The sequence below is a fragment of the Pecten maximus genome, chromosome 1 (genome assembly GCF_902652985.1).
Source record: "Pecten maximus chromosome 1, xPecMax1.1, whole genome shotgun sequence".
In the NCBI taxonomy this organism is placed as follows: Eukaryota; Metazoa; Mollusca; class Bivalvia; order Pectinida; family Pectinidae; genus Pecten; species Pecten maximus.
This window is the reverse complement of record NC_047015.1, coordinates 38,741,664-38,767,879: the sequence shown is the minus strand read 5'-3', so window position 1 is coordinate 38,767,879 and position 26,216 is coordinate 38,741,664. Positions and strand designations below refer to the sequence as shown.

General features: G+C 33.3%; 1 protein-coding gene across 3 annotated transcripts in view; it reads left to right on the top strand.

Annotated features, from left to right (window-relative positions):
- LOC117333032 (prominin-1-like) overlaps positions 1-25,183 on the top strand; it is a 43,250-nt gene extending 18,067 nt beyond the window's left edge. The window contains exons 11-23 of one of the 3 annotated variants that reach the window (XM_033892157.1): positions 1,553-1,653; positions 2,061-2,142; positions 2,565-2,714; positions 4,643-4,723; positions 7,298-7,387; positions 7,844-7,894; positions 8,778-8,858; positions 12,535-12,603; positions 13,379-13,468; positions 14,038-14,198; positions 14,996-15,067; positions 17,303-17,397; positions 24,413-25,183. In XM_033892157.1, coding sequence (XP_033748048.1) covers positions 1,553-1,653; positions 2,061-2,142; positions 2,565-2,714; positions 4,643-4,723; positions 7,298-7,387; positions 7,844-7,894; positions 8,778-8,858; positions 12,535-12,603; positions 13,379-13,468; positions 14,038-14,198; positions 14,996-15,067; positions 17,303-17,397; positions 24,413-24,450 — 1,161 coding nt within the window. In that variant the 3' untranslated portion in view covers positions 24,451-25,183. Of the gene's footprint in view, positions 1-1,552; positions 1,654-2,060; positions 2,143-2,564; positions 2,715-4,642; positions 4,724-7,297; positions 7,388-7,843; positions 7,895-8,777; positions 8,859-12,534; positions 12,604-13,378; positions 13,469-14,037; positions 14,199-14,995; positions 15,068-17,302; positions 17,523-24,412 lie in introns of all 3 variants that reach the window. The other 2 variants (XM_033892150.1, XM_033892165.1) reach the window with 2 other exon arrangements.
- Positions 25,184-26,216: the final 1,033 nt, after the last annotated feature.

The following is a 26,216-nucleotide window of genomic DNA, read 5'->3' as shown; positions in this document are numbered from 1 at the left end:
ACATTTTACAATAATGATTGGTAATGACATTCATTACATGACATTTTACAATAATGATTGGTAATGACGGTTATTGCATGACATTTTACATTAATGATTAGTTATGACGTTTATTACGTAACATTTTACAATAATGATTGGTAATGACATTCATTACATGACATTTCACAATAATGATTGGTAATGACGGTCATTACATGACATTTTACAATAATGATTGGTAATGACGGTCATTGCATGACATTTTACAATAATGATTGGTAATGACAGTAATTACATGACATTTTACAATAATGATTGGTAATGACAGTTATTGCATGACATTTTACAATAATGATTGGTAATGACAGTCATTACATGACATTTTACAATAATGATTGGTAATGACATTCATTACATGACATTTTACAATAATGATTGGTTATGACGGTCATTACATGACATTTTACAATAATGATTGGTTATGACAGTCATTACATGACATTTTACAATAATTATTGGTAATGACGGTCATTACGTGACATTTTACAATAATGATTGGTAATGACAGTCATTACATGACATTTTACATTAATGATTAGTTATGACGTTTATTACGTAACATTTTACAATAATGATTGGTAATGACATTCATTACATGACATTTTACAATAATGATTGGTAATGACAGTCATTACATGACATTTTACAATAATGATTGGTAATGACATTCATTACATGACATTTTACAATAATGATTGGTTATGACGGTCATAACATGACATTTTACAATAATGATTGGTAATGACAGTCATTGCATGACATTTTACAATAATGATTGGTAATGACGGTTTTTGCATGACATTTTACAATAATGATTGGTAATGACAGTAATTACATGACATTTTACAATAATGATTGGTTATGACAGTCATTACGTGACATTTTACAATAATTATTGGTAATGACGGTCATTACGTGACATTTTACAATAATGATTGGTAATGACAGTCATTACATGACATTTTTCATTAATGATTAGTTATGACGTTTATTACGTAACATTTTACAATAATGATTGGTAATGACATTCATTACATGACATTTTACAATAATGATTGGTAATGACAGTCATTACATGACATTTTACAATAATGATTGGTAATGACATTCATTACATGACATTTTACAATAATGATTGGTTATGACGGTCATTACATGACATTTTACAATAATGATTGGTAATGACAGTCATTGCATGACATTTTACAATAATGATTGGTAATGACGGTTTTTGCATGACATTTTACAATAATGATTGGTAATGACATTCATTACATGACATTTTACAATAATGATTGGTAATGACGGTCATTACATGACATTTGTGTAACAGTTCACAATTCTTGCTGAACTTTCACATGGAGTATGAATGTAATGTTACTTTTGTGGTGACAATTCATTTAACACTACATTTACCGTAGATATTTCACTTTGGATACACTGTCATGTCCCTAAAGTTTGAGTTAAAATCTACGACCATGTTGATCTAATATGACTGTTTGTTCGGTAGCTTTATGAACCAGTTGTTGATGAGGTATTAAATATCCGGATTGGTAAACTACTGTATGGAGACAAGGCCCCAGCCAACCTCACTCTGGGAAGCATCCTCGAGTAAGTTTTCAGGGTTTGTGTCACTGGAACACCTTAAAATTGTATCATCCTGCAATCACATAGTTCGCACAGGCCTTAAGATGAACTTATATTAATTTCAGAGCAGTTGCTTGAACACAAAGTTCGTACAGACCTTTAGATTAACTTACAATAATTTCAGAGCAGTGTTTGAAAAGTCCTGGAACTTTCTGCTTTTCTAAAATGTCCTGTAATTTTCTGCTTTTCTTAAAAGTGCTGGTATTTTGACATGTGTTTCTTGAAATTTCAATTCATAAAATGCAAATGTTTGTGATTGAGAATGATAAGTAAATCCTACAAACGTACAAAAATATTTTATAAAAGTGAAATTTACAGATATAGTCCTAAGGAATTACATGTTCTGATTACGATTTGATATTCTGTTTTAGCGACTGTAAGAATAACAAGGCCCTGTACACAGCCGTCAAACTCAAACATTTGTTTGATTTGGATTCTCTACTCAACACCTCTGTGAGTATAGACAAAAAGTTTACCAAGATATTCACGCAGAAAATCATTGATCAATGGGACATTCTTCCATCTGACATTGTTAGGTCTAGTCCAAGAACTGCTAAACAAATTGGATATAAATGAGATGAGGGGATGGAAAAACCTACCGCAAAATATTGCTTTAAAAAAACCAACATGCTTCAAAAAAATAGATATGATAGAGCAGACCGTCAAATGATTATAAAATCCTGTTTTGTGAGAATAAAATCAGTGTGATATATGTAAAAATAAATTTGACTTTAATGCACTGTACTTCAAATGTCATTGCAAATTTGAATGATTCTGACAAGCAGATGTTTCTGATTTAAGATGGAAAATGATTTTATTATGAAAATTGAGTAAAGATTTTCCCTGAGACTTGGTTGGTATTATTTGTTTTTCAGGCAGTCACTGCACAGATCAATAGTGTGATGACAGATACACTACCTAACATCGGTAATATCGCCATAATACCACAAGGATTACAGAATGAACTTAATGGGTTCTCCGCCTCTGGTGTGGACACCATCAACTTCACCCAGTACATGACCCAGGTGAGCTGGGATGCCCCCCCCCCCCCCCCCCCCCCTCCTTATTGTATAACTTACTGTACTGACAGTGGGACAGTTGAGACATATAATCACATGTAATTCTTGTTGTATAACTTACTGTACTGACAGAGTGGGACAGTTGAGACATATAATCACATGTAATTCTTGTTGTATAACTTACTGTACTGACAGAGTGGGACAGTTGAGACATATAATCACGTGTAATTCTTGTTGTATAACTTACTGTACTGACAGAGTGGGACAGTTGAGACATATAATCACGTGTAATTCTTGTTGTATAACTTACTGTACTGACAGAGTGGGACAGTTGAGATATATAATCACGTGTAATTCTTGTTGTATAACTTACTGTACTGACCGAGTGGGACAGTTGGGACATATAATCACATGTTATTCTTGTCGTATAACTTACTGTACTGACAGACTGGGACAGTTGGGACATATAATCACGTGTAATTCTTGTTGTATAACTTACTGTACTGACAGAGTGGGACAGTTGAGACATATAATCACGTGTAATTCTTGTCGTATAACTTACTGTACTGACAGAGTGGGACAGTTGGGACATATAATCACATGTTATTATTGTCGTATAACTTACTGTACTGACAGAGTGGGACAGTTGGGACATATAATCACGTGTAATTCTTGTCGTATAACTTACTGTACTGACAGAGTGGGACAGTTGAGACATATAATCACATGTAATTCTTGTCGTATAACTTACTGTACTGACAGAGTGGGACAGTTGAGACATATAATCAGGTGTAATTCTTGTTGTATAACTTACTGTACTGACCGAGTGGGACAGTTAAGACATATAATCACATGTTATTCCTGTCGTATAACTTACTGTACTGACCGAGTGGGACAGTTGAGACATATAATCACATGTTATTCCTGTCGTATAACTTACTGTACTGACCGAGTGGGACAGTTGAGACATATAATCACATGTTATTCCTGTCGTATAACTTACTGTACTGACAGAGTGGGACAGTTGAGACATATAATCACATGTTATTCCTGTCGTATAACTTACTGTACTGACAGAGTGGGACAGTTGAGACATATAATCACATGTAATTCTTGTTGTATAACTTACTGTACTGACAGAGTGGGACAGTTGAGACATATAATCACGTGTAATTCTTGTCGTATAACTTACTGTACTGACAGAGTGGGACAGTTGAGACATATAATCACATGTAATTCTTGTCGTATAACTTACTGTACTGACAGAGTGGGACAGTTGGGACATATAATCACATGTAATTCTTGTCGTATAACTTACTGTACTGACAGACTGGGACAGTTGAGACATATAATCACATGTAATTATTGTTGTATAACTTACTGTACTGACAGAGTGGGACAGTTGAGACATATAATCACGTGTAATTCTTGTCGTATAACTTACTGTACTGACAGAGTGGGACAGTTGGGACATATAATCACGTGTAATTATTGTTGTATAACTTACTGTACTGACAGAGTGGGACAGTTGAGACATATAATCACGTGTAATTCTTGTCGTATAACTTACTGTACTGACAGAGTGGGACAGTTGAGACATATAATCACAGTGTATTATTGTCGTATAACTTACTGTACTGACAGAGTGGGACAGTTGGGACATATAATCACGTGTAATTCTTGTTCGTATAACTTACTGTACTGACAGAGTGGGACAGTTGAGACATATAATCACGTGTAATTCTTGTCGTATAACTTACTGTACTGACAGAGTGGGACAGTTGAGACATATAATCACGTGTAATTCTTGTTGTATAACTTACTGTACTGACAGAGTGGGACAGTTGGGAAATATGCTCATGTGTAATTTTTGTTGTATTAATATGATATGCATTACGCTTTATAATTCTATTGATCTCTGTTTTCTCCATTAGCTCAACAAGGCTATCACTACGTCACCATTGAATGATTCTATTTCCGAACTTACTACTGCAGCAGCTGCAATTGAAACAAATGTATGTATGCATTGCATGTTATATATTATTGTTTAATAATATTATTATTAAACTTGGTTTATAAAACATAATTTCATGTTTACATCAGCAATTAACTTCTTATTCATTTATATGTCGAGGGTACGTAGGCTACAGTTAGCCAACCTCGTTTTAGATTATGCATATTAATGAGTTCCGCTATATTTAAATCACTCTTGAGATGTGCTGCTGAAGTGTTGACATCTCGATCCTGTGTGTTTATCGGTCAGTTGCCCACCACCAACCCCACCGCATCACCTGTTTTAAATCATGTTATGGAGGTCTTGGCTGCTGTATGTTTATTGTTTAACTAAGTCATCCCCATTTCTCATGCTGTGCATTTTCATTTTATACCTTAAGCTGGTCCTTTGGTCCTTTTAGCCCCAAGTCATTGGGTTGTCATTATTACACTCTTCGTATATTAAATCTATACCATCAATTACAACATACTTAGTGCAGGACCATACCTCGCCTGGTTCTCCAGTAGAATTCAGGACTCGCCTGGCTATGTATTCAACGCGTATTGATGCTCCAGTTATACGTACCATACATTTACAACGTACATGCATCGGTCACACAGGATTTTGCTCGGTTCCCCTTATATATATGCACCTGTTGACCTGTCAACTTATCATATTTCATTCACCAGCCCTATGATTTCCCTTGCCAGATCTTTCGCTTATTTTCGCTGGTAAGGTTTACTCATAGAATTTTATTGCTGGTTAAATTTCATGCAGCTGCTAAGACAGCCCTGAAGGCAAAAATATTTTATTTTTATTTGTGATTTATGTTAAAATGTTATAGTTTAATTGTGTGTAGTGATATGTTTATACTGCTTTTCAGCAGGTTTGATATTCTCAGTATTACTTGTTCAGTATTTGAATTTCCATTATGTATGTTTTTTACGAATATCTACAATACGCTCTTTAACTTAACTTTGCTTGTTTGTTGTGTTTTTATAAATATGAACTGTAACTAGTTATTGTACAGATTACTGTACATTTGTTAATTGTTGTGTTGATTACAGTATATTTGTTAGTTATTGTACGGATTACAGTATATTTGTTAGTTATTATACGGATTACAGTATATTTGTTAGTTGTTGTACATATTACAGTATATTTGTTAGTTATTGTACAGATTACAGTATATTTGTTAGTTATTGTACAGATTACAGTAAATTTGTTAGTTATTGTGTTGATTACAGTATATTTGTTATTGTGTTGATTACAGTATATTTGTTAGTTATTGTACAGATTACAGTATATTTATTAGTTGTTGTACAGATTACAGTATATTTGTAAGTTACTGTACTGATTACAGTATGTTTGTTAGTTATTGTACAGATTACAGTATATTTGTAAGTTATTGTACAGATTACAGTATATTTGTTAGTTATTGTACAGATTACAGTATATTTGTTAGTTATTGTACAGATTACTGTATATTTGTTAGTTATTGTACAGATTACAGTATATTTGTTAGTTATTGTACAGATTACTGTATATTTGTTAGTTATTGTACAGATTACAGTAAATTTGTAAGTTATTGTGTTGATTACAGTATATTTGTTAGTTATTGTACAGATTACAGTATATTTGTTAGTTATTGTACAGATTACTGTATATTTGTTAGTTATTGTACAGATTACAGTATATTTGTTAGTTATTGTGTTGATTACAGTATATTTGTTAGCTATTGTACAGATTACAGTATATTTGTAAGTTATTGTACAGATTACAGTATATTTGTTAGTTATTGTACAGATTACAGTATATTTGTTAGTTATTGTACAGATTACAGTATATTTGTTAGTTATTGTACGGATTACAGTATATTTGTTAGTTATTGTGTTGATTACAGTATATTTGTTAGTTATTGTACATATTACAGTAAATTTGTAAGTTATTGTACAGATTACAGTATATTTGTTAGTTATTGTACAGATTACAGTATATTTGTTAGTTATTGTACAGATTACAGTATATTTGTTAGTTATTGTGTTGATTACAGTATATTTGTTAGTTATTGTGTTTATTACAGTATATTTGTTAGTTATTGTACAGATTACTGTATATTTGTTAGTTATTGTACAGATTACAGTATATTTGTTAGTTATTGTACATATTACAGTATATTTGTTAGTTATTGTACAGATTACAGTATATTTGTTAGTTATTGTACAGATTACAGTATATTTGTTAGTTATTGTACAGATTACTGTATATTTGTTAGTTATTGTACAGATTACTGTATATTTGTTAGTTATTGTACAGATTACAGTATATTTGTTAGTTATTGTACATATTACAGTATATTTGTTAGTTATTGTACAGATTACAGTATGATTATAAATTGTTTTTATAAAGATCAGTATGTTCATGTCTTTTTACTTGCCTCCTGAAAAAATAATGTTTTCACAGATTTCAATTTAAATATTTTCATGAAAGTTAATTGCAGTGTAGATCTGCTCTCATATAGTCCAAGATCTTTTCGAATCTGATATAGCGTGTGTTGTTTATTTACAACCTGTTTTTTTTTTTTTGTTATGTGCAGAACCAAGCTGCAGGAGAAAGCCTGAGGAATCAGTCTACAATCCTACAGGCTTTGGAGAATGAGGAAGTAGCCAATCTAACTCTTCAGTTTGTAAGTATTAATTGATTGTGAAAAAGTAACAATATATGAAAAAAGAAAATATAGCAACATTTTGTCTGGTTCAGTTGTAGAACAGGTTTAGTTGTATGACTGATTCATTTATAGGACATGCTCGGTTTTAGGACAGATTCTGCCAGTTGTTGGACAGGTTTAGTTGTAGGACATGTTCATTTGTAGGACAGGTTCGGTTGTAGGACATGTTCAGTTTTAGGACATGTTCATTTGTAAAATAGGTTCATTTGATGGGCAGGCTCAGGACTTGTGTTCACTAATATCAGCCTCTGTGGATTTCTATAGAATATTCTTTCCTCTGTCATTGTGTGTTAACCTTGCAAGAAGTTATGAGAGAGAAATATAATTGTTGATGAAATCATAAAGTAATATGTTTGCTGACTTTTCATTCATAGATGAGCTGTAAAATTGAAGACATAATTATTTCGTTTTCAGAACCAGCTGAGGACAGTGGTACAACATTTAGAGACTTTTTCAAACATAAAGGTAAAGTAGAATTTTCCTGCATCATTATATCTCAGTTTTTTATGGACTGACATACAGGTAAAATATTATTCTGTATACTGACATAAGGTAAAATATTATTCTGTATACTGACATACAGGTAAAATATTATTCTGTATACTGACATAAGGTGAAATATTATTCTGTATACTGACATAAGGTAAAATATTATTCTGTTCACTGACATACAGGTCAAATGTCATTCTATATGCTGACATACAGGTCAAATGTCATTCTATATACTGACATACAGGTCAAATGTCATTATGTATACTGACATACCAGTAAAATGTCATTCTTTACTGACATAAGGTAAAATAGCATTCTTTATACCAACATACAGGTAAAATGTCATTGTGTATACTGACATACAGGTACAATGGCATTATGTATACTGACAAACAGGTAAAATGTCATTCTGTATACTGACATACAGGTAAAATATCATTATGAATACTTACATACAGGAAAAATATCATTATGAATACTGACATACAGGTAAAATATCATAATGAATACTTACATACAGGTAAAATATCATTCTATTTAATGACATACAGGTTAAATGTCATTCTGTATACTGACATACAGGTAAAATAACATTATGAATACTTACATACAGGTAAAATATCATTATTAATACTTACATACAGGTATTGTATCTACAATAGTACTCATATATTATGTAAAATTATAATATAGCAACAGGTAAAATGTGTATTGGTAATCTTACATACATCATTATTATTGTACTGGTATTCTCAAGAAGAAATGTTGAAGATCTCTGAGATGGTTAAAATGATGTGATTAAACAATTGTTTTTTTCTTTTGTCAAACATTTATGTGATTTATTCTTGTTCAACAGAATCAGACAACAGACCTCATTAATGGACTTAATCAAGCCCAGACGGATTTCAATAATAACAGCACTACCATTGTTAGAGAGGTAATTTTTATGTTTGATTCTGGTCGATATGCCTGGTTTCTCTGTTTGAGGACTATTCATGACATAACCTGCATTTGACCTTAAGATTTACACAACAGGTGTCGTCAATGAAGCAGAAGATGCCTACCCTTCCAGAACGTCTGGTCTTCTTTTACTTTTTCATATCTCTCCTTTTAATTAATACTTTTTCATATCTCTCCTTTTAATTAATACTTTTTCATATCTCTCCTTTTAATTAATACTTTTTCCATATCTTGCCTTTGTTTTATCATTTCTGAATTACAATTTAGGATTTCACTTAAAATTTCTGAATTACAATTTAGGATTTCACTTAAAATTTCTGAATTACAATTTAGGATTTCACTTACATTTTCTGAATTACAATTTAGGATTTCACTTACATTATCAGTTTTCTCTATATGTTGACAACCTGAAGATTTTGAAATGTAATATAGACTCCATATGTATTGTTTCCTCTGCTTGGTGAATAGGCTGAAAGCTTTCCACTAAATTAAAATTATGCTAATTGTAGTTTCAGTATTTTGATTTCTATAATTGCAAAATTGTGGGTGAACCAATTAAATGTTGTTTAAATTTCATTATGCCTTTAAATTTGAGTGGGCTAAAGTAGTTAGTTTTACAATGGATGGATAATTTAAAACTAAATTCAATTACTGACTATCCATTTTTGACACAGGGGTAACCCTGAGTCATAGGGATCGCTACGAAAAGCAGAAATGGCAGTGGTAAAAAGACAGGTACTGCCCTCTACCGGGCTCTCTGAACAATATTACAATACACAATGTTTGCTTCTGCTGAACGGAAGATGTGAAATAATTTCTGTAGTTAATGTGGTTCCTATAAATTAGTCATAATCATATTATTATAACATCATTTCTTTCTTATTTTATTGTCTAAGTATGTTTTTGTGTGTTTGATGTTTACTTTCGAAGCTAAAAGCTAACCTGCCATACTGGATATATATGTTATCGTAGGGTTGACCTACATAGTAACTTCACTTCGGTTCCGATTGTGTAATAAATACACAACACTGCAAATTCCCGGTAATACGCCAAGTTACCTTGGATTCATATATTCGACGTAGAAGGTAGAAGTATTGAAGTGATGGGGGAAGATATTAAATCCGGAAAAAATATAAGTGGCCTAATTTATTTACTCATTATTTTATTTAAACGCTAAAAGCGTGTAAACTTACGCCACTTTGTGTGTAGCTTTTATTAGAAATATCTTTTAATTATTGTGTTTGCTTTATTAAATGGAATATCACAGTTTAAATGTATCCGGACATTTGACCCGGTCGCTGGTTTGTGTGTCAGTTTTGCCTTGTGACCCGTATGTTCATCGAGACATATTTCACCCATCTTGTTTACCGTCGTAGACTTTCTTTTGTGATTGTAATATAGAATCTACCTGATCAGAATACTATGCAATGCGATAATTAGATATTGGTAGCTATTTTCAGAGATGTGTGCTGTTGTGAAAATGCAAACGATGCGGTTAACGTGGGATTTTTCCCACGCCGTTAGGCGGCAGGCTTTTTTCAACACTTCGTGTACGGTTACCTGTTTGGAATTGGGTCAAAATTAAAACAAAAACACACCGGAGAAGGCTAATACATAATACCTTTATTAGAATTTATCAACAGTAAACTAGGCAGGTGAGACATTGTTTTCTCATTCAACAAAACATTTCCGTTTATAATTGGCCTGAGCAGAATTTCGAACTCGAAAAGATCGATACCAGTACTATACTGTACTGTCAGTGGTGATATTTTACAGCGGTACTTCGCTGTCATTGATGATTTCTGATTGTGTAATCATACTGCCTACAGACAAGCATAGATATATATATATCCTTTTGAATAGAATAACACCCCGTAATAATGATATTATACACAATAGCCTGATGCTAACAAACCGTTTGAGATCTACGTTTTTCATTCAATTTCGTTGTGATAAATGCCTAATTAAATGGGATATCAACACTTTAATTTGTATAATTTTATGAGTTGACATTTTAATCTAGATTAAAACACCTGATACACATGAATTTCATTTTAAAAAAGTCTATTTTTGGAAATGCAAATTTTATATCTCAAATCTAGATTATAGTGTACAGAAAAATAGAATAGAAATAAGAACCGACCTATATCTACCGTAATTTTTTGACATCATTCTATTTTAATAGGCCTAGCTGATTAGTCATAACGTTGCCATACCAAATAAACCCAATAGGATAAAATAAATGAAATGTGGTCTAGATCTTGCACAAAAAAACATTGCCTCTAATTCTAGCTTTTAGAGCCACAACCTCTTGCATCTTTGCTAACTAAGATATGTTTCAATGCTGCTACATGTACAGTTCATCCAGTTGGGCATTCTAATTTTGAAATTGATGATTTGATATCATCAATTTCAAAATTAAGTAAGTTATAGCTACATTCAGATCTCACTAACATAAATTAACATTAAATATGCATGTATATGGTACATATACTATTGTGGAGAATATTTGATGTAATGTACTTACAAAAAAATATAAGTTAAAAACAAAATTCCACTTCAAATTGATTTGAACTGTACATGTGAAATGAATGTGGTTTTTTTATAGATAATTTGTAGCTACACAGTATGGAGTGTAAACATATAACATAGAGTGCTATATGAAAATCATGTTCACTCTAATAACAAGTATAAAAAGTCTGAGCTGATATGAGCATGTAATTCTAAGTTTTGAATGCTAATTATAAATTAGTTTGATGTGCCCGCCAGTGATGCCAATGCATATGCCGTATATATAATGGTATACCCTGCCCTGTCTACATCTGCATTCTCGAGCATACCCAGGTGTTTTTTTGTACTTATATATTAATTACATAATTGAATATGTTTTAATGGAAATGAAGTGCTTATATATTAATTACAGAGCTGTACACAATTGAATATGTTTTAATGGAAATGAAGTGTAACTAGCTCAGTAGCTAGTTTTTTAATCCGATACAAAATGATAGATACTGAAACCTTAAACCTGCCTTTCATTCATTATTAGGCATTCCACGAGGAAATTAGTACTTTTCTGGGTACCATTGTAGAGTACTGGACTTTTCAAATTACATTACTACATCTTACAACACCCAGAATAAGCTCCGCCTACCTCTCTCATGACTGCAAAAAAAAAACCCATGTGCACCCCTGACCCCTGTGTCTTCAGTACTTCCAGTACTTTGATTAAAACTGAGCATGTAACTAAGTAATGTATGTAATTATGTAAATGTAATTCCCCCCTCCCACATGGTATATATATATATATACCATGTTGATAGCGCTTTTTTATTCACAACACTGTAGAAAAACCATCAGTCTAGGCAAAGTGGAGTATTTCCCATAGATTTAAAGTCTGCTCTTTTTTTATGCCTCCATAAAATTCGGTCTTGTGCATATGTCCATCTGTCTCTCCGTCCTCTGCTGCAATGTAAGTTAAGGTTTTTTCAAGGTCATTTGTGAGGGTTGAATTAAAGTTGGAGACAGAGGCATTCATGTTGCATCAACATATTTCTAGTTTTTTTATGTGTGAAGGGAGGCTTGATTAATTAGTCTCGCTATCAGGTTTAGTCAATTTATCAGAAATTTTAAATACCATGTTGTTCTTTTTTCAGACATTACAGGATGTGACCAGAAACATTTCATTGTATGTGGAGAATGAGATAAATGGAGTGAAGAGTAGGGTATGTACAGAGTGAAATAGAGGGTGGTAAAAAGGTACGCAATCACCTGACTTAATGACTTTGTCTACAGGTACTCCACCTGACTTAATGACTTTGTCTACAGGTACTCCACCTGACTTAATGACTTTGTCTACAGGTACTCCACCTGACTTAATGACATTGTCTACAGGTACTCCACCTGACTTAATGACTTTGTCTACAGGTACTCCACCTGACTTAATGACTTTGTCTACAGGTACTCCACCTGACTTAATGACTTTGTCTACAGGTACTCCACCTGACTTAATGACTTTGTCTACAGGTACTCCACCTGACTTAATGACTTTGTCTACAGGTACTCCACCTGACTTAATGACTTTGTCTACAGGTACTCCACCTGACTTAATGACTTTGTTTGCAGCTACTCAAGTTTTTATCTTTTCTTTCTCTGCACTTACATCTTGGGCAGCAAGAGTGATTAATATTGATAGAACTTTTTTTTATAATTGTTAAAAAAAATTTTTTTTACCCTGCAGTTGAATATTAAAGGTGGGTTTATTGTAGTCACATTTTGCTTTCTTCCATGTGGAGGTTACACGATATCTGATGGAACCCTGGACAGATTTAGATCATATTCACACCATTACATCAAATAATCAGGTTCCATACCTAATTAGATTTTGATGATCTTGAGGTCAAAAGGTCAAATGTCACACTTGATCACTTGATGGATAGGAAGGTTGTGTTATCTATTTGACATTATTCTTAACTTTATTCATTTTCCGTAATTTTACAGATTGAGAATGGCATTGGGAATTGCAGGCCATTGTATGATGCCACCCAGCAGGCTTCTGATTCCTTCTGTCTCATAACACTTGACCCACTTGTAAGTTGTGCTGTTTATATAGTTCTTTCAGTGATATTTTCCACAAGAGCATTGCTGTGATGTTTAGTTTGATATTGGCCTTGTCCTAGCTATTGAGTATATTTTACAGTTATTAGGCCAAACAAAATTAATGTCTTGTTTCTCAGGCACATTTTTCCAAGAAAGGATGAGGGATTAATCTTATTTGGCCTTATGTATTCTGGGGAAAAAAATGCAATATATAATCTCAAGATATTATGTATAAAGGGAGACAACTAGCATACATAGTAAAAAAATAAAATGTATAAAGGGGAGACAACTATCATTTACAATCACGATATAATAAAGGGGAGACAACTATCATATACAATCACAAGATCAATCATCATAAAGTAGAGACAACTATCATGTATATAGGCACAAGATTTTTGTATAAAGGGTAGACAAGTATCATACATTTACTTTGTATTTAAAAAAAAAAAAAAATATTTATATTTCCAAGTGAAGTGTTTAATTATAGATAAAGGTAGATACCAGGATCCTAGACTTATTCTTGGTATTGACCTAATGTTGTTGATGTTCTTTTTCAGAATGGTTTCTGGTTTGGTCTTGGCTGGGCCATATCAGGCTTCATCTTCTGTATTATCTTTGCCCTGTGTCTAGCCAGTCTGTATCAGCGAGAGGAATCCTATGACAAGCTGTTAGACATGAGTAGGAAAAAGGCAAGCCGTACCCAGGACCTTGACAGTCCGTAAGTATATTGTCTATTCACTTTAAAGTGGACACATTTATCCTCAGGTAAGCCCCCTCCCCTAGTGTAAAATTTTAATACGTTATTTGATAGGACATATAATGGATGCAGGTAACAGTGCCTCTATGTCCATTTCATAAAAAATACATGTATGTAATAAATACAGTACCCTATTATTGGTCCTCACATAAACCCCCTCACTAGAGTAAACGTTTAGTGCTGTATTTATCCTACAATAAACAGTGAAAGATTTAGTATTAAAGTTTGGGGAAGGCTTATTTGTGAACCAATTTTAGATTACTACTTAAACTTGATAATTCTGCAAAAAATGAAGAAAGGTCAAATAGTGCTAAAACTTAAAAAGAATTAAGTGAAGACAGTTTTACCTAATTAAGAAGAATTAACCCTTAGAAGATGAGGCCTTGTATAAAGTGTGTAGGGTCTCATCACTCAAAACAAAACTATTGAATCATTCAAAAGTAACTATACAAGATAATGAACCAGATATCTTTAAAGAGTTATAAGTATAGAACATCCTTGGTTTAAAGAGACTCGGTCAACAGAAAGCAATAGTAAAAATATGAAATATTTTCATAAAGGCCAACATATAGGTATTAGGGTGAGCAAAGGTACCCCATCATGAAATTTAACTGCAGTACCTAACCCCATATGTTACCTGGTAACTTGTCAGGTAAATGCCACTTAAAAGTCTTCCTTTTATTAAAACTACATGTATCAGAAATTATACTTACAATTGTACAAATATTTAAACACAAATATCTGATGACTTTTCTCAGAGATATGGAGATGTACCAGGGCCAGGCGGGCTACAACGCGTACGGTCATCAGGACAACGTGCCATTGACCAGGTGTGTATATTGCTTAGCTGCACCATTAGTTTTCATGGACAGTTCAATAGTACTAAAATAGCACACAAACTAATTACATTAAGTTCCTACTTATTGAACTCATACATCAAAATAATTACATATATATTCTTCAAATGATTGATTTTGATTAAAAGGTATACTCTCAGAGGTTTTTGGTTGTTTTAGTTTGATTTTTAACCCAGTGTTTGTTGTACTCTGCATTAGTTACACAAGCTATGAAGCTCAAGCAGTTAATCTCTAGTATACAATACATTTCTAAACTGCTACTTACAGAATTTAGAATGCTAGGTTCATTTATGAATTATTATGAATTACAAGTACAATATAGTTGCTAAGAGTATCAGCTATCGGTTGCTAAGTTTGCCTTTGAACTTTTTTCTGGTTTCTCATAGTTCTGCAATGAATGCTCATAATTCAGACTTAAGTTCAAAATTTCATTTTTATACATCAGACTTGAGTTTGAAATTCAAATTTAACTTTGAGTTATCAGGGTCAGTTTTAATTTGCTAAGCACAGCCATAAATTGTGCTATAATTTTGTGATTTCAAAGTTCACTTATGAGATGATAAATTCAATGAATTTTAATTTGATGTTGAGGCTATTATTGCTTTAGTGATGAAATTCATATGCATCTAAAAAAAAATCATATTTGATTTACATTTTAATAATTATTTCTATTGTATTGGTCTATTAATTGCTAGTTGCTACTTAAGCTAAACTATAGTTTCTCAGTTTGGCCTGTAATTGCTAAGTTGCATTTTAGCATATTTGCTGTCTATAAAACTCATGCGAGCAATAGTCTGTTCATCCATTTCATCATTATAATATGCCCCTCAAATTTTGCCGTACTTATCATGGAATACTGTCTTTGTTTGTCTGCCCATCTGTCAATTTCTTTAAAATTGTTGGACCAGTCTTTTCAAGGCCCAGACTTCTGTAAAAAAAAAATTGGCTTCAGTATTGAAATTTGTCAAAAAAGGTTATTTTGTACTGATGGGGTCTCTTTGAGATGCTGTGAATACAAAAAGGGAATTTTTTTTTTTTCTGCGGATTTCTGACATGTTAGCAATTAACTTTTTTTCCTCCTCTCTTATGCTTGAACTTTATTAATATGTGTGGACAAGTACTAACCAGTATTGACACTGTAATGCAGGCTTTGGAAAGACCACAGGAACTGTTTGGATTTGAGTAAACTTTTGGATGAGCTAATGGGATGTTCTTGTTTACGATTAGATTTAAGTCCCTTGGTAATCACAACTTTTAAAAGCATAACTATATGATGGAAGTGGTATATCATCAGATGTAATGAGTAGTGTTTGCTTAATCAGTTAAAATAAGGATTTACTTAATATTACAATTAGAAAAGTATTGAAATATGTTGTCAAAAATTTTCAAAAGTTTATGCATTCCTCATTTAAAAAAAAAAAGTTGACAGATATAATGGTAGTTCCATGGTATTTATAGGATTTCCCTGCTGTATGATATATAAATTAGGCATTCTAAATATCTACTAGTAGCAGATAACAAGATCAAATTTTCTGCTTCTTCTTTGTGTTCCTGTTGAGTTTTTTCCACATGAAGAGTACATATTGTTTCAAACTTCTTAATTTCGGATGACCATTATACTCATTATCACCATAATCTTAGTAAATTTTCAGTGATTTTAATGAAATATTTAATTTTAATAGAATATTTAAAAAAAAAAATGCCAATAGAGGTGGGAGCAAGACTAAAATGTGTCAGTAAATTTTCAATTAAAACCAAATAATTTTTTTTTTTTTTTCATTTTCAATATTTTGCTATGATTTACTGATATCGTACTATACTTAATTATGACACTACGTAATGTACCAGGTAGATCAGTGCCATATTTTATCATTAAATTTTACTGGTGATTTTTTATACTGCTGACTTTACATAGTACCAGACAGTTGTGAACGTATACAGCATTATCTTCACTAGAAACCATTAATCCATCTTTTAAATCATTTAAAAATGAAATAACTTGAGGTATACAAGTTTATAATGGACTTGGAGATATACAAGTTTTTGATGTGCTGTGTAATGATAGTTTTAGTCAGTACAGCGTCTTGTGGTGATGTATGGGAAGCACAACGTACCGTGGGTATCATATATACTGGGTGTATTCACACACATTGTTGACTGCTGGGTATTGGTCATGCATTGCCCTCACTTATTCGTTTGTCTTGTTAGCATGGAGGCAGGTAATCAGAAGGGTGGTCGAAGCAGGGGCGTGCCAAACGCGGCCTACGACAATGGGCAGCAGCAGGATCCTTACTTACGTAATGGTGAGGGTGGCTACCACTATCACGGTTCCGACCGCCCCCCCTCATACCACGAAAGTGGCCAATACCCTATGCATGGTGGCTATCCAGTGTTGCCACAGCAGCAAAAGTATTACTAATGCCACACAGTAAGTAGAACGCTAACATGGTGCTGGTCACACTGATGTGAACTTTTGTCTCCTCCCACGATTGATTTCTAGTGTAATACTGTTGACGTTCATATTTTAGCAGTTACAGTTATACTTATTTTAGTGCATTTTGCACTGCAAGCATTCTCTAAGTTATGATTGCGCTTTGCACTTTCTATATACAATTTCCATGGAAAATAATTTGGGTGTGCCTAAATAAGGTTGTTTATATAATATAACATAAAACCTTGATAGTATTCAAAAATAATCTCTAGTTTGCAGATTGATATCAAGTTTATGATGCGTTTAGAAAAAAAATGATAAAAGTGTGGGAGAAGATGGATGTTTCTCAGTGTGTTATAACCGATATCTAACTAATATCAAATGTAAGTCAATTCTCATACAGGCATATGCATATTTTGGGGGATTAAAATTTGTGCAATATACAGCTTTATGCAGATCTGTCAGAAATAAACTGTTGTATGTTTAGTAAAGTTTTAAAATGGCCCATCTTTTTACCAGTTATTGGCAAAAATATGTCACAAAATAAGAATTGACTTGCAGTCCAAACTTACATAGAAATATATTTGATTTTGTTTAAATGTTAAAATATTTTTTTTCTCAAATTTTCACAAGCAGAAACTGTAAATAAAATAAGAGATAACTTATCTGATGTAAGTACTGTATATCTTTTTTGCATTTTATTAAAAAAATTAATGAAAACTTAACACTGATGCTAGATGCACAATGTACATGTAGCTAGTGCTAGTCTCTAGACCTGTGGATTGTTTATTATTAGACATTTTCATTGTTACTGTTGTTGTGTTTCCAGATACATTTATATGTATATTCATGTACATCTGTATGATGTTTCATGCAACATAAAGGGGCCGCGGTGGCCGAGTGGTTAAGGTGTCGCGACACTTTATCACTAGCCCTCCACCTCTGGGTTTGCGAGTTTGAAACCTACGTGGGGCAGTTGCCAGGTACTGACCGTTGGCCGGTGGTTTTTCTCCGGGTACTCCGGCTTTCCTCCACCTCCAAAACCTGGCACGTCCTTAAATGACCCTGACTGTTAATAGAACGTTAAACAAAAACAAACAAACCAAAATCATGCAACATAGTCTGGAAAAAATACTTTAAGGCAACTTGTCCCTTTATCAGGACATACCTACAAAACATGTAGCTCCTCATTTGGAACTCTCCATTTGTAAACAAGTACACATACACGATGGCAACCCTCTCATTATTATACTGCTATTACGTGTACAGTTCTTGTACAGAAATATAAAATGTGTCAGACAGATTATATTACACAGTACAGAAACGTAAAATGTGTCTGACAGATTATATTACACAGTACAGAAACGTAAAATGTTTCAGACAGGGCATATTATGTAAGTTTAGAGCAAGATAAAATGTGTGAAATATTGATTCAAATGCAAAGCCTTCTGAAAACCTCACTTATCTCTAAAAGTAACTTCACTTATTGCTAAAATCTAGGTGCTAGTGTGTTGATAACACACTACTTGAGCAAATGCCAATCAGTATGGTGAACACTGCTATATGAAACTATCCCATCCGTTCTTTCCTGTCTCAGTAAGTTTAGGGAGCCATTTTATTGTGAGGAATTGTCACTTAATTCAGGAATACCCTTGTGTGCCAAACCAGAGGCTGATCTAAACTTGTCACCTAACATTTTGAATTTTCATATTATAAATTTTTCAATGAGAATCATAGAAAAAGAAAAACACAGAAAAAACACTGTTAATAAACCCGTTTCTCTGACCGGTAGATCACCAGTATGTAAGACGTTTGATATTTGGACATCCATTCTCTAATCTGCATGATAAGTCACAGTAAGTAATGCCATAACCATGATGATTTTTCATGGTTCAATTGCCCTTTAATTGGTTGTTAACTATAACTGTTTACAAGTTTCCTGTCATAAAAACTGTCAGATAGCCTAAATATTTGATTGTTATTAATAATGATTCTTGGCTTAAGAAGTGACAGGTGGCCTAAAATAATATTTCCGTTGCTTAGAAATAATATTTTTATTGATTGGACTGCTATTACTTACATCCCAGTATAAACTGTTCAAAAGTTATGATTGTCAAACAAATTACCAGCTGTAGTTTTGACAGATCTTGAATATATGTGGAGACGAAGGCATAAAACTCTTTGAAATTTGTTGCTTTTTATATTTTTCTCCAGAAGAAATACATTTTTATGTTATATATATATATCTGGAGATGATTTATTGTTGAAGTAGACATATCTGTCGGGTGAGTCTTGCACTAGCTATGTAATGTACAGCACTTGCATATACATGTACTAATTTTGATGTTAAAATATGCTTCATTCTATATTAAAGAATATGGTCCATAACGTTATATCCTTTCTGAAGCAAACCGACATTAGCTAGGTGTCAAGCAATACTGAAGAAAGAGATAGTGTTATATAGATATTGTATATTTGTGGTGACAATGTGTTGTCTGTGTTATGGTGTTGACAGTCATTACTGACTCATCTGTCTCATGGAGTATGTAACTGTATGATTGTGATGACAGTCATCACTGACTGGTCTGTCTCATGGAGTATGTAACTGTATGATTGTGATGACAGTCATTACTGACTCATCTGTCTCGTGGAGTATGTAACGGTATGATTGTGATGACATTCATCACTTACTCATCTGTCTCACGGAGTATGTAACTGTATGATTGTGATGATAGTCATTACTGACTCATCTGTCTCATGGAGTATGTAACTGTATGATTGTGATGACAGCCATTACTGACTCATCTGTCTCATGGAGTATGTAACTGTATGATTGTGATGACAGTCATCACTGACTCATCTGTCTCGTGGAGTATGTAACGGTATGATTGTGATGACATTCATCACTTACTCATCTGTCTCACGGAGTATGTAACTGTATGATTGTGATGACAGTCATTACTGACTCATCTGTCTCATGGAGTATGTAACTGTATGATTGTGATGACAGTCATCACTGACTGGTCTGTCTCATGGAGTATGTAACTGTATGATTGTGATGACAGTCATTACTTACTCATCTGTCTCACGGAGTATGTAACAGTATGATTGTGATGACAGTCATCACTGACTCATCTGTATCATGGAGTATGTAACAGTATGATTGTGATGACAGTCATTACTGACTCATCTGTCTCATGAAGTATGTAACTGTATGATTGTGATGACAGCCATCACTGACTGGTCTGTCTCATGGCGTATGTAACTGTATGATTGTGATGACAATCATCACTGACTCATCTGTCTCATGGAGTATGTAACTGTATGATTGTGATGACAGTCATTACTGACTCATCTGTCTCATGGAGTATGTAACTATGATTGTGATGACAGCCATCACTGACTGGTCTGTCTCATGGAGTATGTAACTGTATGATTGTGATGACAGTCATCACTGACTCATCTGTCTCATGGAGTATGTAACTGTATGATTGTGATGACAGTCATTACTGACTCATCTGTATCATGGAGTATGTAACTGTATGATTGTGATGACAGTCATCACTGACTGGTCTGTCTCATGGAGTATGTAACTGTATGATTGTGATGACAGTCATCACTGACTCATCTGTCTCATGGAGTATGTAACTGTATGATTGTGATGACAGTCATCACTGACTGGTCTGTCTCATGGAGTATGTAACTGTATGATTGTGATGACAGCCATCACTGACTCATCTGTCTCATGGAGTATGTAACTGTATGATTGTGATGACAGCCATTACTGACTGGTCTGTCACATGGAGTATGTAACTGTATGATTGTGATGACAGTCATCACTGACTGGTCCGTCTCATGGAGTATGTAACTGTATGATTGTGATGACAGTCATTACTAACTCGTCCGTCTCATGGAGTATGTAACTGTATGATTGTGATGACAGTCATTACTGACTCATCTGTCTCATGGAGTATGTAACTGTATGATTGTGATGACAGCCATCACTGACTCATCTGTCTCATGGAGTATGTAACTGTATGATTGTGATGACAGCCATCACTGACTCGTCCGTCTCATGGAGTATGTAACTGTATGATTGTGATGACAGTCATTACTGACTCATCTGTCTCATGGAGTATGTAACTGTATGATTGTGATGACAGTCATTACTGACTCATCTGTCTCATGGAGTATGTAACTGTATGATTGTGATGACAGCCATCACTGACTCATCTGTCTCATGGAGTATGTAACTGTATGATTGTGATGACAGTCATTACTGACTGGTCTGTCTCATGGAGTATGTAACGGTATGATTGTGATGACAGTCATTACTGACTGGTCTGTCTCATGGAGTATGTAACTGTATGATTGTGATGACAGTCATCACTGACTCATCTGTCTCATGGAGTATGTAACTGTATGATTGTGATGACAGTCATCACTGACTCATCTGTCTCGTGGAGTATGTAACGGTATGATTGTGATGACATTCATCACTGACTCATCTGTCTCACGGAGTATGTAACTGTATGATTGTGATGACAGTCATTACTGACTCATCTGTCTCATGGAGTATGTAACTGTATGATTGTGATGACAGCCATTACTGACTCATCTGTCTCATGGAGTATGTAACTGTATGATTGTGATGACAGTCATCACTGACTGGTCTGTCTCATGGAGTATGTAACTGTATGATTGTGATGACAGCCATTACTGACTCATCTGTCTCATGGAGTATGTAACTGTATGATTGTGATGACAGTCATCACTGACTCATCTGTCTCATGGAGTATGTAACTGTATGATTGTGATGACAGTCATTACTGACTCATCTGTCTCATGGAGTATGTAACTGTATGATTGTGATGACAGTCATCACTGACTGGTCTGTCTCATGGAGTATGTAACTGTATGATTGTGATGACAGTCATCACTGACTCGTCTGTCTCATGGGGTATGTAACTGTATGATTGTGATGACAGCCATCACTGACTCATCTGTCTCATGGAGTATGTAACTGTATGATTGTGATGACAGTCATTACTGACTGGTCTGTCTCATGGAGTATGTAACTGTATGATTGTGATGACAGCCATCACTGACTCATCTGTCCCATGGAGTATGTAACTGTATGATTGTGATGACAGTCATCACTGACTCATCTGTCTCATGGAGTATGTAACTGTATGATTGTGATGACAGTCATTACTGACTGGTCTGTCTCATGGAGTATGTAACTGTATGATTGTGATGGCAGTCATTACTGACTCATCTGTCTCATGGAGTATGTAACTGTATGATTGTGATGACAGTCATCACTGACTCATCTGTCTCATGGAGTATGTAACTGTATGATTGTGATGACAGTCATCACTGACTCATCTGTCTCATGGAGTATGTAACTGTATGATTGTGATGACAGTCATTACTGACTGATCTGTCTCATGGAGTATGTAACTGTATGATTGTGATGACAGCCATCACTGACTCATCTGTCTCATGGAGTATGTAACTGTATGATTGTGATGACAGCCATCACTGACTCATCTGTCTCATGGAGTATGTAACTGTATGATTGTGATGACAGTCATTACTGACTGGTCTGTCTCATGGAGTATGTAACTGTATGATTGTGATGACAGTCATTACTGACTCATCTGTCCTCATGGAGTATGTAACTGTATGATTGTGATGACAGTCATTACTGACTGGTCTGTCTCATGGAGTATGTAACGGTATGATTGTGATGACAGTCATTACTGACTCATCTGTCCCATGGAGTATGTAACTGTATGATTGTGATGACAGCCATTACTGACTCATCTGTCTCATGGAGTATGTAACTGTATGATTGTGATGACAGCCATCACTGACTCATCTGTCTCATGGAGTATGTAACTGTATGATTGTGATGACAGTCATTACTGACTCATCTGTCCCATGGAGTATGTAACGGTATGATTGTGATGACAGCCATTACTGACTCATCTGTCTCATGGAGTATGTAACGGTATGATTGTGATGACAGTCATCACTGACTCATCTGTCTCATGGAGTATGTAACTGTATGATTGTGATGACAGTCATTACTGACTCATTTAACCCATCAAGTATTTAATTTGATGATTGTGGCAAGAGCCAATATTGACGCATAACTGTAATTTCTTGACTTACCTGGGTTCCTTGGGTGTATTTGATTGTTTGTTGATTTGTAAAAACAAACATACTCATGCTACAATAATATCTGCAGGTTCCACCTTATAACCATACATATGCTTTTTGGACATGAAAAATTAACACAATCATGCTACCAGGATTGTTTCATGGATTTTGACCCTTTTTTGGGCTTTCGCCTTTTGTCATAACTTGCCATTGTACTATAGATGCATAATATATATTATATGAAGAACTTTCTTATTTTTTGGGGATCTTGATATCAATGTTGATGTGTGATATAAGAATGTAGCTCCCAATGGAGACTTGAGCTAAAGTGGGTTTATATGAATATTTAGATGTTTCAAACTCTGCAACAGTTGATAATAGTTCAGGCATTTTGATTCATGAAATCAGAAAATTGAATATTGTATAAAAGAAGAGTGTTGTCGAGTTCATTGCTGAGGGGTAGAGCAAAACTCATATACAATCTCAATATTATGATAATTTAATAAAAAAAAAATCACATTATTTCCTAGTACAAAGTATATACATTATGAATATCTAGGTGTGTGAAGCAGGCCCTATGGGCCTCTTGTTAGTTTAAGTTACAATAATAAAGATGAAATTAATTAGGATTCAGATAGCTTTTGAAATTCTTAAGGAACCGTTATGATAGTGATGATAATATGTCATTAATTAAATGCCATATTTTGTTTCGTTTTCAGAAGCCCCTGGTAGCAAGAAGAGAAAACAGTACTACTAGCTTATCTTATATGGAGTGATATACAGTAGTCCAAAGATTTCAAATGCCAAAATATTTTTGTGGCAATGTGTTTGAAGATTTTTAGTGATTGCTATTTTCTGTTGTTTTGTGTATCATTTTTATGTAGCCAAAGAAATGAATTTTTTGTATCTACAATCCAGGACTATTGGTCCTCTTCAGGGCTTGGTGTTGTAACCCTTCCTGATATGGACATTCTTATGGGGTTAATTGATATGGACAAGGACTTATGAGATAATGTTGATCAGAAGACTGTAGTACAGAATTAAAATAATTATTCCAGACAAGACTAGAAACGGATGGCAGTAATCTTGGCAACCTATAATATTCAAATGGAGGTAATTATTTGATAATGACATTTAATAATCGTTTAAAGCTTATGTCATTGGTTCAAGGTGATAACTTGGGATTTCTGTTATATATATTCTACATATGTGTTCCGACTGAATGTAATAGCTTTACCTGTACAGATAAGTGGTATGACACTGTAACATTTTATGTTGTTATAGGTTACCTTTGATATGTAAATGGGGATTTTCCCAGATATGATATTAATAAACATTCCAGTTACATACATTCCAAATGCCTGAAATTTTTTCAATAATTTTCTATTTTTTCCCTCTATTAAGATTGAGGAATTTGGTTTTCACATTTCATTCCAGTACATTTTGAAATTGTGCTTAATAGCTTCCAATTTTTTTTTTTTTGGGGGGGGGGGGGGGGGGTTATTTAAAGAATTGTTTGTGTAATCTGATTGGCTCTTATTCTGCTACATATCCCTCTATACTTGTAAATTATTTTCTATATATACCAAGGTGATTCACAAATCATGTTACTTTGTTTTTATACCATATCAACATCAAGTTTCCATATCTTGTTACTATTTCCCCACTGATTTCCCATATCACGTTACTGGGTTTTACACCAAAGTAACATTAAGTTCCCATATCATGTTACTATTTTCTCACTAATTTATCATGTTTAATCTATGCATACTAAAGTAACAATGAGTTCCAATATCATGATACTATTTCAACGTATATTATCCATTTTAAGTTACTATTGTTCCACCAAAGTAACATGATTTTCCTCATTGTGTTCCTAACTTTTAGTAACAATGTTTAGCATTACATTATTGTAATTATTCTCTATTCCAATGAAGTTCTTCTTTAAAAATTTTTTTAATTCTTTTTTATTTTTTTTTCTTTTTTTTTTTGTTTAAATTTTTAATTTTGGCATTCAAAGTTTTTTTTTTTTTCAGTTTAAAAAAAATTGGTTTTAATAATTTGGTCACCCCTTTTTTTTGTGCAAAAGGGAATGGTTAAATTTTTAAAATTAAATTAGCCAGGGGAATTTTAAAAATTTTTTAAAAATTTTTAGGGTTTTTAAATTTACCTTGTTCGAAAATTTAAACAAATTTAAATTTTTATAATATATTTTTTCCCAAATAAATGATTTTTACTTTAAATATTTTCCAGAAAAGAAAAGCAGCGAGAAGGGAAAAATTTTAAATCAAAAAAATTTAAATATAATTTTTTTCCCCCCCCCAAAATTTTTTTTAAAAGGTTAAATTTTTTTTAAACCTTCAAAAAAATTATTTGGTAAAATAAAAGATTTATCTTATTTTTAAATTAGCCTGTTCTTTTTTTCCCCCAAAAAAAAGTTTTTTACAATTTCAAAATAATTGGAAATTTTTGATTTTTTTTAATCCTTTTGTTCCCATTTGGGGAAATTAAGTTTTTTAGTGG